Below are 13,555 nucleotides of genomic sequence, written 5' to 3' on the forward strand. Positions count from 1 at the left end.
CCAAGCGCAATGAGCACCATGCGGGCAGTCGCCAATCGTGTTGGCAACACAGACGTTGCCCGAGATGACACATCCGTCGTGGTCCCAGCCGGCCACACCGATGCTTTGCTGTCCTATCGGACATATCGGATACTCATCGCTGGGCCTTGTCGGAGCAGGAGTCGGCTCTTCTTCCTTAGTCGGAGCTGGCGTAGGCTCGGACGGCTTAGGAGTACTATCATGTGGTGGCGCTGTCGTGTCTGCCGGGGGCTTTGGAGATGGTGTCATGTCTGTCGGGGCTTCAGAATCCGCTGGTGGTGCAGTGGTATCCTCTGGAGGCGTTGTCGGGTTTTCAGGGGCTGTAGTATCCTTTAGTGGAGCTGTAGTATCCTTTGGGGGCGTATCTGTATCTCCCGGGGCTAACGTATCGTTTGGAGGTGCAGTGGTGTCTTCCGGAGCTGCGGTATCCTTTGGAGGTCGAGTTGTATATGGGCCTTGTGTCGGTGCGGCTGTCGGTTCGTCGGTGTACGACGGAAGATTTTCTTTGAGCTCGTCCCAAGAATCATATTCGTCATTCACTATCGGAATGTGATCCTCGTAGTTATCGTCCTCACGAGGGTAGAGCGGGGCAAGTGTTGGCGATTGAGTTGGAATCTCACACGGGTTGCAGTCGTCTTGGTCCCACCGCACATTCACGTCATTGACAACCATTGTTGTCATTTCCTCCTCACCTCCGTCAGATGACTCAGTAACAGACTGTAAGTTCAAATCCGAGTTGACAGCGTCGCCCGCGTTACTGTCCTGATCTTTTATACTTGCGTCCACGTCGGCTTCAGCTCCATCCTTCGTGTTATCGGGTTGGGCTAGCCTGTTTTCCCATGGAATAACGGAATCTGTCACCTTGGCGTCGTACACATTTCCTTTCCCTTCCTGTGTTGTGAGGAGCATTGTCTTGTCGATTGACGGTGAGCTCTCCTGCTCTGTTGCAGTCCCGCGCAGTGTATGTTGGAGCGAAGACTCCAGGGAGTCCTTAGTGTACTCTTGGCTTGCTAGTAGGGAGTCGCTATAGACCCCCGACAGCGCTTCAGAAGCTCTCATGGTCAGCAGTACTGCCGTTAGCACACATCTAACGTACTGCCTCATTTCAATCCCTGCTCGTCGCTGAGTTTTGCAGCTCTTTGCTTGAAGTAGCGATGGTATGCCTTCTTTGAGTCCAATTGGGATTGGTCGATCCAAGTGAAGGGGTGGCCCATGGTTTACAAGCCAACAGGCGAAGAATCTTCGGAGTGAAAGGTCAGGAGACTACTCCTGTCGCCCCTACAAAAGAACCGATTGCCGATATCCATAACCACCATGCAGGCACATTGAAACGACAACGTGACTCCTTTGTTTCAGGTGAAGCGTCGAGTCTGGAATAGATAAGGAGCTCGTCAGAGCATGCTCGCTCAATCCCCCACCCTCCTCCACACACGCGCATACATAAGGCAATTCTCTCACCATTGCTCCGTTCATTTGAGACAACACCTCCTCCACTCTCATTCATGCCATCGGGTGATTTTCATCGAAAGTCCGGAATCCACTGACCAGTTGTCCCTGTATCCACGAGCTGCAGTATCGCATGAAAGCTGTTGCTTTTGCGGCTGGGGGCATCGACTGCAACAGATTCCTTTCCACGTGCAGTGCACCGCAAAGAATTAGCTACGTCAAGTTTGCCTTCCATCTTCTATCCTCTCGGCAGAAGACTCTGCCGCGCTTGTCCTCATATAAGGCAATACCCCGCATTAGCCGATTTGGTGGCGTCATCACTCCTCTCAAGACGTCCGGATTTTTTTTATAAGCTTACCGCTAAAGCATAGGATCATCAGATATCACAGTAGCAGCGTTATAGACAGAGGTTTTTTTAATCTTTGTACTAAAATACTTCATTTAAAAAATGAGTTACAACAAATACGAAGAGGCTCTGGTTCCGAGCACAAAACGAGTACTGAGTCCATGTCGCTTCGCAAAGTCTGGCAAAAGGCAGTCACATAATCTCATCACTCAAGAAACTCCCCTCCGCTGAAGCAGCCACTTCCTTTACCTTCAATATCCAATCACCATGAACTACTTGTTCGGGTCCGGAGCAACACCAGCAACGGAGGAACAAGTCAAGCCCGAGGAGCCTGCGTACCCCACTGCCAACGACGTAGACTTCGAGGCCTATGGCAAAGAAAGCATCCAGATTCTTCTCAACCGGCACACGGGAGATGACAAAGTGACCACGTGGGAAATCGTGGACGACGCAGACGGAGTGAAGGTCTGGCGAGGAGCCGTGGAAGAATGCGACTGGTGTCCATTCCGTGCCGCGCGCCGTATCGACGCTGACAAGCGCGTGATTGAGCAGGTCCTGTTGGACCCGAACCGCACGCTTGAGCTTGACGAGATGATGGAGGGCATCGTGACTCTGCGCGACATTGGCGAGTCCAACCACCTAGCCTTCCGTCAGATCACCAGCAAGGGCCAGTTTCCTATCTACGGTCGTGAGTTCTTGGTGGTCACGTACGCTACTACGCTAGAGGACGGCCGTGTTGTCATCGCCACGCGCTCTGTGAACGTGGCGGAAGTGGCTCCTCTTGATGGCTATGTGCGCGCCCACATCTACATTTCGGGCTACATCATTGAGGAGCTCAAGGAAGACAACAGCAACGTGTACTGCGTCGTGACGCTCCTTGCACACGCCGATTTGGCCGGCTACATCCCACCCAGCATCATCAACATGCTGGGTACGTCTTCGACCGTCAAGGTCCTTGAAAACTTGGAGACCATTGTGACAACCAAGTAAGCAGACACGAAGTTAGACACGCGAGGCTAATTTAGGGACATGTCTGCAATTTCCAGCGTGAAACTGCCCATTTCTAAATCTGATAGATGCAAGCCTTCGTGTTTTAGAACACGTGCGATTTAGAGTTTTTTAACTCCACGAATCTACATTTATGAAACTGGTCATACACATGCACAGCAACAAAAGGCAAAAGTTGCTTCCTACACTGTGCAACAGCTAAATAAAAAACGACAGCTTGGAGTTGGAAAAGTCGACAGTGTCCATCCTGTCAGCTGAGACGACTATGACAGCAGAGTTTTTAGAGGCTTTGGAAGCAGAGGGGTAGACCACCTCATTGTTATTGTCATCGTCACCAACTTCGGTGGACACAGCGCTTGGAGCGATGGTGAATGCTGACTCTTCGGAATTAGAATATGAGTAGATTGAGTTGAGTCTGCCCCCTGCAACACTCTCGTGAGACTCATCCGTGGACGAGGAGGTAGACAGCTCTTTCCTGCCTTGGACAACCGAGTGTAAGCTTTGTCGTTGAGCTGCTTTGCTTCTGTTTTTTTGTTCTGAAGAGCTCCTGTCGAATGTATCACTTTCAAAGCTTTCGAGGGTGCTGCTACCGCAATCGCTGTTGTCCATCTTGAACTCGACTGACAGCATCGTAGACTCACGGTCGCTTCGTGGCATAAGCGACCACAATGAGCTGATCTCGCGGGTGCGTTTGTGTTCGTCCAGCTTCATCAGATCCAAGTATTGATCCCTCGAGATATTGGCCACTTCGATCATAAATCCGTCCTTGGACTCACGCTTTTCCGGATCAAAACTATTTTCATCGCGTGGTGTACACAGAGACACGACCACTTCTTGAGCACTCGTAGTTGACACAAGGCCTCGGCTGGGCTTCACCACGTACCCCGACTGGTTCGACGTACGCACCTTAAAGGTGAGGCAAGCACTCTGACTGGAGTTCACAATAAACAATGAAGTACTGCTCCAGAATCGCGGTGCAGGCTTGACATTGAATGACAAGGTATCGCTCGGCTGAATATGGTAGAGCAGAGGACCCAGCTCGTGCGTCGGCTCACTCGGTGTAGCGTCTGAAGACAGCGTAGTCAACATCGTGTCGCTTACAGAGCTATTGCTTACACTAATACTGGTGAGATTAGTGTCACGTTGTCTCGTCATTGGTGGCCTCGACAGCGTAGCGTTACTAGAACTTGACATCCTCGCCTCCGATCTCCTTTCTGTCGCAGGAGCAACATTATTCGTCAGTGCCGACATCTTTCTATCCATCATCGGAGGCTCAATCGTCGTGTGGAAGCTAGCGTCGCTATTGAACGAGTCTTGTCGGTTGCGTTGCTCTCTCGTCTCCTCCGGTGGCGTAAACTGGTTGCTAAACGACAGGTTAAGACTGCGATCGCTGCTGCTCCCACTGCGACTCAACCTGTTCTCCCTTGCACTCATACTCAAGCTTCTATTCTCACTGCGACTGGATCGATATTCTTGCGAGCTCGAGCTTGCGTTACTCATACTGCGTGAGAACATTTTCCTGTCTTGTGTGATCTCAGTAGGAGGCACGCCTGGAGTCGCCCCTGTAAAGCGACAGACCATCTTGTTCTCCGTGACAGAATCTCTTGGTACCTTCTTCCAAAATGCACCTAGTGACGTACTGGAGTTAACGTCTAGAGGCTCCATGGCCTGCACTTCTTCCTCTCGTTCCACACTCTGCACGAGGAAAAGTTCGGACGACTGGCGAGTCATCAAGTCCCGTGGGTCCATGGCGCTTAAGCGCTCGCAGGTCCGTGCAGTGGCAGTGATGGTCACTAGGACGCTGGCTCCAGGAGGCACCAGCCCGTGGGTGGGGTGTACCGTAAATGCGTCCGGGTTGCGTGTCCGTACACGGAAGACCACGTCGTTTAGAGGCGACAGATTCGAAAGCGTGAGGTTACTGCACGGACGATGCGTCGAGGTGATGTCCGGTATGGAGAACAGCAGCTCGCGCGCTGGTTCTAGCAGCAGACTCGAGCCTGCGCCCACCGACGCGGTGATCATACTTCACTTGCTCTTTTGGACACAATCGAGATTGTGCTTTGTTAGAGAGATTCGGCGATGGTACGTCAGACGTGAAAACCCCCTTAAGTGCATACAAAAACTTGCCTTTGTCACAATTGCCAATGCAAATTCTGAAGAGGCGTCATCCATTGTTACATTCTGTATCCGCCGATGCGCGCCACTTGCCACCATTCGAGCGTCCAACGACGCTATTGCAGCGGTGTGCTGTCGCTTTCGCATGTAACATCGATTTTTCTTTGGGTGGTGCAGTCGCTCTGCCGCTGGTGTTGGCATTGGGCTCGCGAGGTGCGCAAAAAATGCCTGAAATTTTCATGGAGATGCGGAACTGGTAACGCCTGTAATCTGGTAGATTTTGTGCTCCAATTAAATTCATATCGAGAGCAGCCTGTGGTTCAGTTCACAGACCAAGTGCTCTGCGTTTTAGAAGGTCAGCGGGACGATGGAGGGCCGCTGACGCTAGTGCACACGACGTTCCCGGATCGGGTCCAGCAGCTCTTTTTGAACGAAAGCTTGCAAACTGCTTTCGTCAGGGTAAATTCGTTAGTCGAAGGAATAAATGTCGGTACAACACTGAGCGGATATTAACTGCGGCGTAGACTACTAGTACGGATGTAAACGTGGACGGAATTGACGAGTCAGTCCAAGTTGAGATCGCCGTGCCGCTGTCGACTAACGAGATTATTCGACAGGCAACGGTGGTAGTCGTGCTCGATTACACGCTGAAGGTGCAGTCAAGTCGGACTTATATCTGTTGACGTGCTGTAACACTATAATTTTCGTCGACTAGAGCTACGCCAAGCTCAACATGGACGTGCTTACTGTCTTCGGACATTCGTCTTTGGTTGGTGGTGACACGTTGTATGCAGACGGAGATCTCAGCTTTCATCAGCGCAGTCCACTTGAAATTACAGAAAGGTGTGTACTCTACAGATTTGCGCACGTGAGACTGGTCCCTAATGATACAATTGTTTCCTGACAGTATGCAGCAACCTTACGTAAATTCACCCATCGTGAACATGACCAACGCCAACACAACACAGGAGATGCTGATGCAGTCTCTCGTTAGCAAGTACCGAGAGCGTAACTGTACGTCTTCACGCTTCTTCATACGGCGAACGTGGACTAACAATCCACTATGGTTGATCCATAAGATACCGCCAACTTCCACGTCCCGTACCCGGTATGGACGCCCAACGGCAACTCGTCTGAGGACATTAGGGTGTTTCGAGTACTCATGAATATCCGTATAGACCCTGTCAACGTCTTGTATGTCTGCACGCCGCGGTAAATTTTTTCATTTTACTAACTCCAGCTCACACGTGTCGATGCTGCTTCGTGCAGCTACACGCCGGAGTGGCCAGAGATTATAAAGTATGCTTGGATGCAGGTGAGTCTTCATCCAGACGGTGCTGTGCCATTCGCTTTAATGCCTAACTCACCTTATGCGCAATCCTGTTTCGCAGTACTACTGCATTTTCATTGTCGTATCAACACTCGCCTTCGCTCTGCGCGAGTATCTCTTCGCCAACAAGGTTTGTTGCACCGTAGTTGGCTTCGATGCCCACGCCTCTCTCATCTCACCCCCTGTGCTCTTCTATCCCAGCTTCTCTCCAGCGTCTGCGTCGTCGATGAACCCCGAATGAAGTTCGTCAAATATGAATAATACCAAAAAATTGAAAGCCACACTTCAACATTGTCAACGTCAGCCATATCAGTTAACCCTCCAAGTTTTGTCAGTTAAGTGTTAAAATATCGCAGTTCAAGTTCATCTAACAATGAGCACGAAGGAGAGCGAGCCGAAGACGCAGGACGAAGTGGACCTGGACGACCTCCTCGACGGTCAGCGCGTGCACCTGTAGCTTCCTCACACATCTGCGCTCTCTCACCTTCGCTATCGCTGTAAACAGATGCGCTGGACGACTTCGCGGACGAGGTGAGCGCCTCGGAGATGTCGAGCGTCACAAAAGAAGCAGCTGCCACTACCGCCGCGACGCAAGACAACGAAGATAGCAAGCTGCAGGAGGTTCGAATAGCTGTTAAGAACTTGACGGAAGCAGGAGTGATGGTCTGATGCTTGTACACTGTTAAGAACATGGCCAAATTCCTCGAGGACGCACAGAATCCCGAGTTCCAGAAGGTGCTAGAGCAGGCATTTCGCGAGTTGGGCACAGACGGTATAGTGAAGTCAAGTGTGAATTCTAACGTGGCAGGATCTGATAGCTAGCACGCATTTTTTTGCAGCCGATGCAGAGAACATTGAGCAGCTTTTAGGCTCCTTGAAGACTGACAACTCGACGGATGAGACGGACGACGTCAACGCTGGTGTGGCCAAGACGCTGCAGAATATGGCAAAGGCAGCGGAAGATATGGAGGGCGTGGGGACGGCACAAGTGGAAGCCATGGGCGAAGAGATGATGTCCGAGATGATGAAGAAGTTCGAGGAAATGGGGGAGAAGGTACCGGTGGCTTTTTGCTGGGAGTTAAGGAGTGTATTGATACGATGCTGTGGCTTTTATTGGTGTAGAGTGATTTCCAGGACTTGGTGGACGGAATGATGCAGCAGTTGCTGTCGAAGGACGTGATGTATGACCCCATGAAGCAGATCTGCGAACGAGTACGCTCGACTGGAACGGTACTTTGTAGCTGCACTGACTTTTAATCAACTCTACGTTTATTTGCTCTAGTATCCTGAGTGGCTGGCAGAAAAGGAGTCTTTGTTGTCGAAAGAGGACTATGAGAGGTGAGTAGTAGTACTTTCGGCTTAAGTATTGCTCTGTGGGCTGATGTACTTAGCTGCGTGCGGATTGCGGTGCTTAGATACGGCAAGCAGTACCAGTATTTCCAGCAGATCGTTGCAGTGTATGAGTCGGAACCTGATAACTACACTCGACTGTCAGAGCTCATGCAGGAGATGCAAGAGACTGGACAACCTCCTTCCGAGATCGTGAAAGATCTTGCACCAGGTAAACTTCACTTGTGCTCGTGGGTGTATAAGTAAAAGGAGTGCTAAGCATTAGTCTTCTATAGGTTTGCAGTTTGATGACGAAGGCATGCCGATCATGCCCAACATGGTTCGTCTTTGCTTCTCTCTGCACTACACTATACCAGTGCTAACTAGGAAATTGTTTACTTTGCAGGGTCCTGGTATGTTCCCAGGTATGGCTGGAATGCCTGGCATGCCTCGTAAGTAAAATTGTGCATCTACGTCCCTCAGCTCACAGACTGATGTCTATTTGTTGCTGTCGGTTTAGTTGGAGGTGCTCCAGGCCAGGAGCAGTGCTCTGTCATGTGATCGGACCATGTTACGCCTAGTGAAGATGATCGTTGTAGCTGCTATTTCCTTCAAAACAAAGCTAGAGAATTGCAACGCTTCTGTGTAGCTTATCTTGGACTAAGGCGTCTCTTCATTATATCTCCAAGAGGTCACGACCAGCTCGCTAGCAATGCAGCATCTGGATGCGATGTCCCTCGGCGTTTACTCGTATCTGGAGGTCCACGAACGCGTGTCTCGAGTGGAATCGAAGCCTCTAGTTGGTGCTACTGAGATGGAACTTCAACTCTGGGAGCAGGTATGAAAGAAATCCTTTAACTAGTCTGAACGAAAACTCACTCTCGTCTAGAAAAATTCTCCCCACGTGTTTCCAGACGACTTAAAGCATTTCTACTATATCACTAATGGGCTGTCGGTGAAGTGGTTTGCTACATTTTGTGGTAAGGTGTTTGCGATGGCAATTTTAAACCTACAAAGCACTGAATCTGAATGTAATGACATGTCGAGGCAGAGAACCCCACTTTAGTAGGCCATTTCTGCTTAACTTCGCTTCAAGACGTGCAGCGCTTGTCGATCACCGACCTCCCTTCACAGTGTCGCGCTGCAGACAAGCATCGGCTTGACTTGACAAAGGTACAAGTCATTCAATTAATTTTAACAGAGCTCGGTCTTCTAACATTCAAATTCAAACCAGATCGCTCACAAGGAATTGGTAGGGTTCTCTCTTGAGGCGTCACCAAAATACGGCACAGTTGCTCTCGTCTATCTCGAAGGTACTGCTTATTTGTTCAAGTTTCTTCCCGAACTATACCCACCACGATGCTGAATCTATCAGAAAAACCGCAGATATGGTTCAGGGACATAAGGGGTAGCTGGAGCTTCCTCGCTAAGACGTTCACCAACTATTACCGCATGATGATTGCTCATCTGGGCATCATCTCATGGCAGGTAAGCTCTCATGAACAAGACCAAAGGACAACGGAAATCTTCTGATTAACTATCCAAGCAGGCTATCTTCTCAGATACTGGTGTTGATCCCATGCAAAAGGTACGCGCGCACTGTCAGTATTGTACAGTACTGTATGCAGCTAAGCTTTGTTGTAGCCATGGCTTTACCTCTTTATCCCAGATCGAATGCTCCTGGACGAGCAACAAACTCAAGATGAAGAACAGCAAGAATGATGAAACACTTGCCATTGTATTGCACTAATAACAGGCCAATGGCGCACATTTATTGGGTAAGCCACCTGTGCTCAGACACAGCAAGACTGTCAGATTTGTCAGACTTGCCGTCATCCTCTAAGTAAAAGATGCTCTCATCTTTATACTTGAGTTTGCCGTAGTCTCCCTTCGAGATCGCCACGACTCTTCTCTTCACTTGCGACGACGAAATGTCCAACACTTTGACAGGAGTCTTCGAGAGCTCGGGGTTGTACGGCTCTCTACGTAAAAACAAAATTGTCAGTTTTATCACGCACTACCAGCAGCATAGAAAACTACAGAGACTTGTACCGTTTCAGCATGCCTACTCGAAGCATAACTCGGTTTTCCTTGCTATCCTTCCGCTTCGACTGCGAGCCTTCGTCTTTACGGCCACTCACATTAATGCTCAGGATCTCGCAGACGTTAAACAGCAGATAGTGATCAGCTGCGCTACCGGAAATGTCCGCCATTACAAGTTCGCCAGTATGCAGCTTCAGTCTGGTGCTATAGTACGCAAAAACAAGCATGCATTAGTCAGCCAACCACGATAGAAAAGAAACTAGTGATTGAAGTACGAACTTGTCACTATCGCCGATCTCAGCACTCGCTGCGAACACATCTTCGCTGCCGACGCGATGTGGTTCAAAGACTGGTTCCTCTGGATCCAGAAATTTCTGATTAACAATCGAGATTATCACCAAAATTAGAATCATAAATAGAGCACAAAAACACTAAGGGAAAAGCACGTACCTGGAGGATCATGCACTCAGTGACCCACTGGAAATCTTTTGTGGGTATACGACGCTTTCTCTTATAGTATCGACACGTCTGTAAACCACAAGAGAAGGTAAGCAACAGCATAGCCCAGGCCAGCAAGAGCATGCCACGTACCGGCGTGTACTCATCGCATAGCACCACATCGACACTAACGCCACTCTTGCTAGAGAAATTCTAACACAAAAGAAACCAAATAGTTATAGCAATGATAGAAAGAAACATAGACTTTAACGTGTCTGGCTCACCTCGTATACCGCGTCTGCGCCACAAGTCTTCAATATAAACGCCATCAAATTGGACTTGTCCTTCGCCTCAGACTTGGAAATTCGAGAAACGTCACTGACGATGCCAAAGGAATAGCCCTCAAAAATGTGTAGCTGCACGAAGTAGACAGCCAGCAAACGGTTAGTACTGTACACGGCTTCAAGTAGTTTCCATGTCAGCGCGTACCTCTCTAGGAGGGAAGCACTCGAACTTCCGAGTGGTCACGGAATAGCCCGTTGGCACTTGATACCCGTCGAAAGGTACCACATACCCAGCATCAATGCAATCTTTGATCCAGTCCGTGTGGACGACGGGGATTCCGCACGCCACCGCTTGCATGAACTTGCGCTTCCTCCACGACACCGGCGTCGCAATCACCACCGCCTTGGAGTTGTTTCTGTACAGTACGTCCTGGTACCGCTCTGGGATTTTACCTCCATGGCCTTCGATCAGTTCCTTCAAAGTTTCCTCTCCAGTCTTCACGAACCCAGTCAAGCAAAACTCAAACTTGTACTTGAACAGAGTCCGCGACCTCGACCCATACGCTCGCTGTGACGGCACTGGCGTCAGCGTCCGTGTTCGTGTCCGAACTTGCGGAGTCGAGGTGGGAGTTGACTGTGTAGACCGAGTGCTACGTCGAGCAGGAGGTCGCGGGGTCTGCGGATCGCCACCATCGTCTTTCGAAGGCACATTACCATCCGAAGACACGAATTCACGTCTTCGTTTCTTGGCTGTCGGGGTAGAAACGCTCAAATCCGGTGAATCCTCCTTAGACGACGTTTTCTGCTTCTTTGTTCCTGTTTGTAAGTCTGGCGAGGGCGTATTTTTCCTCTTAGAAGTCACTTGTGTATCAGTCGTAGTCGTAGAACTCTCCAGGACAGTGGGGTTGTCTGCTGGCGTTGGTGTAGGCGTTGGCGTTGGCGTAGCTAGATACACCGGACTGATCGAAGACTCGAACGGACTGGGTCTGTCGCTTTTAGAAAACGTTTCTATCCTCTTGGTCGCTGGGGTGCCTTCACTTGTTAAACTTGCACTGAAGTGAGGCTCACCGTCCTGCGACGGCATGGAGAAGGAGAATTCCAGACTACGAATCGCCTTCGTCTGAGAATCAGCTGCGGTAGCTACTGGCTTTTCAGCCAATAGATCGTCATTATTCCTTGAAGGTGAGTTCGGCTCGACTACCGGTTCGCCCTCCGTCCCAATCTTACTACGTTGTGTAGGCACACAGTCTTCTTGCTCTTCGTCATTCAAAGCCCCCGCAACGTCCCTTATTTCGTCTCTGACCACCAGCGTCGCGTTCTTCTCCTCTGAGTCCGATTTATCCACTCGAATGGGGTTAACTCTCGGAGTTAAATAATCCTGCTGACTGTGAGTACCCTGCGATCCTTCTCGACTTGTCGCTTCGTCTTCACAGCTTCTCTTCTCGTCTGGCGTGGGTGCAATGACTGAATCCATTTCCACTGCATCCTGCGCAACGTCTTTGCTCTTCTCTTCACTGTCAACTTCCTCTATAGTAGACGAACAAGCTCCATACGGTAAAGTTCCTGTCTCAGAGAATGGGTACACTTCCGTCTCCCCTTCTTCATCAGCGCCATAGCTCTGCGTCCTATCTCCGCCATCGTCCGCCTCTTCCAGCTGCTGCGTACACTCCATTTCGTCCTCGTAATCCGTCTCGCTATCTTCGATAATACTCTTCTCCACGTTCTCCTTCTCCTCCGCCGCATTCTTCTCCTCAGTATCCGACGATTTCTCTAACGTAGGCTGGAAAATACGCGGAGCCAGGTCTTCACTGTACTCCGAGTACGCGGCCACTGAGTCCTCGGCTTCTTGTTGTTGTTTGCTCGCCATTTTGTCCTTTCGAGCGCGCCACGCCGCCTCCACGGCCTTTAACATGGTTGGTGGGGGGCTTGGAGTCCTGTTTCTGCGCTCAAATTGCTCTGGATTGCGCTTTTTAAAAGGAGAACTCTTCTGCGTCTTCTCTTTCTTCTTCTGTGGCATTACGTTCTCGTCCATCTGCGTGTCTTCGGCGAATAGTTCGTTGAATGGGTTCGCACTTAGGTGAGCGGCAGGGCGGAAGCCATCGCTGCCTCTTGTGACGTCTGAGGTCGCGTCCAGGTCCAGCACGAGTTTAAGTGTCTGTTTCTTCTCCTTCACTGGCGCTAGCGCCACCTCCTCGGCACTCGGAGGCACGTGAAACCCTAAAAAGGCGTTAGGGTCTGCACTGCATTGCTGGGACTCGACAAAGCTATCACTGGGGCGATGCACAGGGCTGTCAGGACGCGAGAATGACACGTCGGATAGTCTGCGGCTGTCCGAGGACGTCGACGGCCTTGGAGACTCCATTCAAGCACCAATAACCCGTGGCACTGGCGGGTTACGGTTAGAAATGGCGCGGCGTGAGACTTGCGATGGCCGTTTTTCCCGCCAGAAATAATCCGAAAATAGTGATACCGGTATTAGCAGGTAAAGACAAATACGAGGTAATTAATGAGTGATGGTCTTTCTAATGAAGTCTATTTTGAATTAACTCCTCTTTATGTAATTGCTAAGCTTTAGAAATTCCTTTTAAGTTTTGACAAAGTACTACACTGTGTACTGTTAACAGTAATTTCTAAAGAGCAAAAAGTAATTTTAGCTGAAATTTGAAGTTTTCAAGAGTGACGGAACTTGAGGCTGTATTTTGAAACGGCATTATGGACATTTTCTGCCTTATCAGCTCGCTGTATCCATTGACAAAAGTTTTTCAAGCATTGGCAAGTGTTTTGACGAGCTCGGATTTTGTGGTTGTGTGGCCAGCAACGGCTGCAGGTCTGGCGGATGATGCTGACAGAAAGCGAATGGTAGCGATTGCTGAGTCATGAAATCCACCTCAGCTCGGACGCTGATATGACGGAGCTCTATTGCTTCCAGAATGTGGCAGGATATGACGGACTAATGGTGCGCTTGTTCCAATCGCTTCGAAATGGCATGCGGAGAGATATGAATGAGTTGAGCATCTGGCATTTGCAGAAGATACCAGGAGGGACGCAAAGTAACCTGAAAAAAGGGGAAAATGAAGGCTCAAGACTCGATTCGACTGCGGAGATCTCGCCTCCTGTCGCTGGAAGTGGAAACTCTGAAGCACGGACGATCTCTCCGGCGGAAATGGAGAAAAAAAGAAGGCGGAAAAGTGATTTGAA

At 49.9% G+C, this 13,555-nt stretch overlaps 4 protein-coding genes across 4 annotated transcripts; 2 read left to right on the forward strand and 2 right to left on the reverse strand.

Annotated features, from left to right (window-relative positions):
- Positions 1-2,039: 2,039 nt before the first annotated feature.
- Positions 2,040-2,800, forward strand: PITG_02634 (uncharacterized protein; the record flags this gene model as incomplete). Its single annotated transcript, XM_002907496.1, has 1 exon — positions 2,040-2,800. One exon carries the CDS (start codon positions 2,078-2,080, stop codon positions 2,798-2,800), a length of 723 nt encoding a protein of 240 aa, XP_002907542.1.
- Positions 2,801-2,931: 131 nt separating this feature from the next.
- Positions 2,932-5,067, reverse strand: PITG_02635 (uncharacterized protein; the record flags this gene model as incomplete). The annotated part of the gene is made up of 4 exons (XM_002907497.1): positions 2,932-3,333; positions 3,382-3,965; positions 4,068-4,876; positions 4,946-5,067. 3 exons carry the CDS (start codon positions 4,838-4,840, stop codon positions 3,017-3,019), a joined length of 1,674 nt encoding a protein of 557 aa, XP_002907543.1.
- Positions 5,068-5,157: 90 nt separating this feature from the next.
- Positions 5,158-9,314, forward strand: PITG_02636 (uncharacterized protein; the record flags this gene model as incomplete). Its single annotated transcript, XM_002907498.1, has 19 exons — positions 5,158-5,189; positions 5,466-5,586; positions 5,649-5,702; positions 5,848-5,947; positions 6,013-6,145; positions 6,203-6,248; positions 6,325-6,393; positions 6,649-6,700; positions 6,769-6,884; positions 6,951-7,035; positions 7,103-7,317; positions 7,386-7,493; positions 7,546-7,601; positions 7,679-7,824; positions 7,889-7,932; positions 7,999-8,044; positions 8,282-8,430; positions 8,979-9,080; positions 9,237-9,314. The coding sequence occupies 19 exons, from the start codon at positions 5,158-5,160 to the stop codon at positions 9,312-9,314; spliced, it is 1,752 nt and encodes a 583-aa protein (XP_002907544.1).
- A 49-nt stretch (positions 9,315-9,363) lies between these two features.
- On the reverse strand, positions 9,364-11,441 carry PITG_02637 (uncharacterized protein; the record flags this gene model as incomplete). Its single annotated transcript, XM_002907499.1, has 10 exons — positions 9,364-9,574; positions 9,645-9,839; positions 9,915-10,009; positions 10,086-10,163; positions 10,227-10,271; positions 10,358-10,489; positions 10,563-11,053; positions 11,152-11,173; positions 11,313-11,365; positions 11,411-11,441. 10 exons carry the CDS (start codon positions 11,439-11,441, stop codon positions 9,364-9,366), a joined length of 1,353 nt encoding a protein of 450 aa, XP_002907545.1.
- Between the last annotated feature and the right edge of the window lie 2,114 nt (positions 11,442-13,555).

The sequence above is a fragment of the Phytophthora infestans genome, genomic scaffold (assembly GCF_000142945.1).
Source record: "Phytophthora infestans T30-4 supercont1.3 genomic scaffold, whole genome shotgun sequence".
In the NCBI taxonomy this organism is placed as follows: Eukaryota; Oomycota; class Peronosporomycetes; order Peronosporales; family Peronosporaceae; genus Phytophthora; species Phytophthora infestans.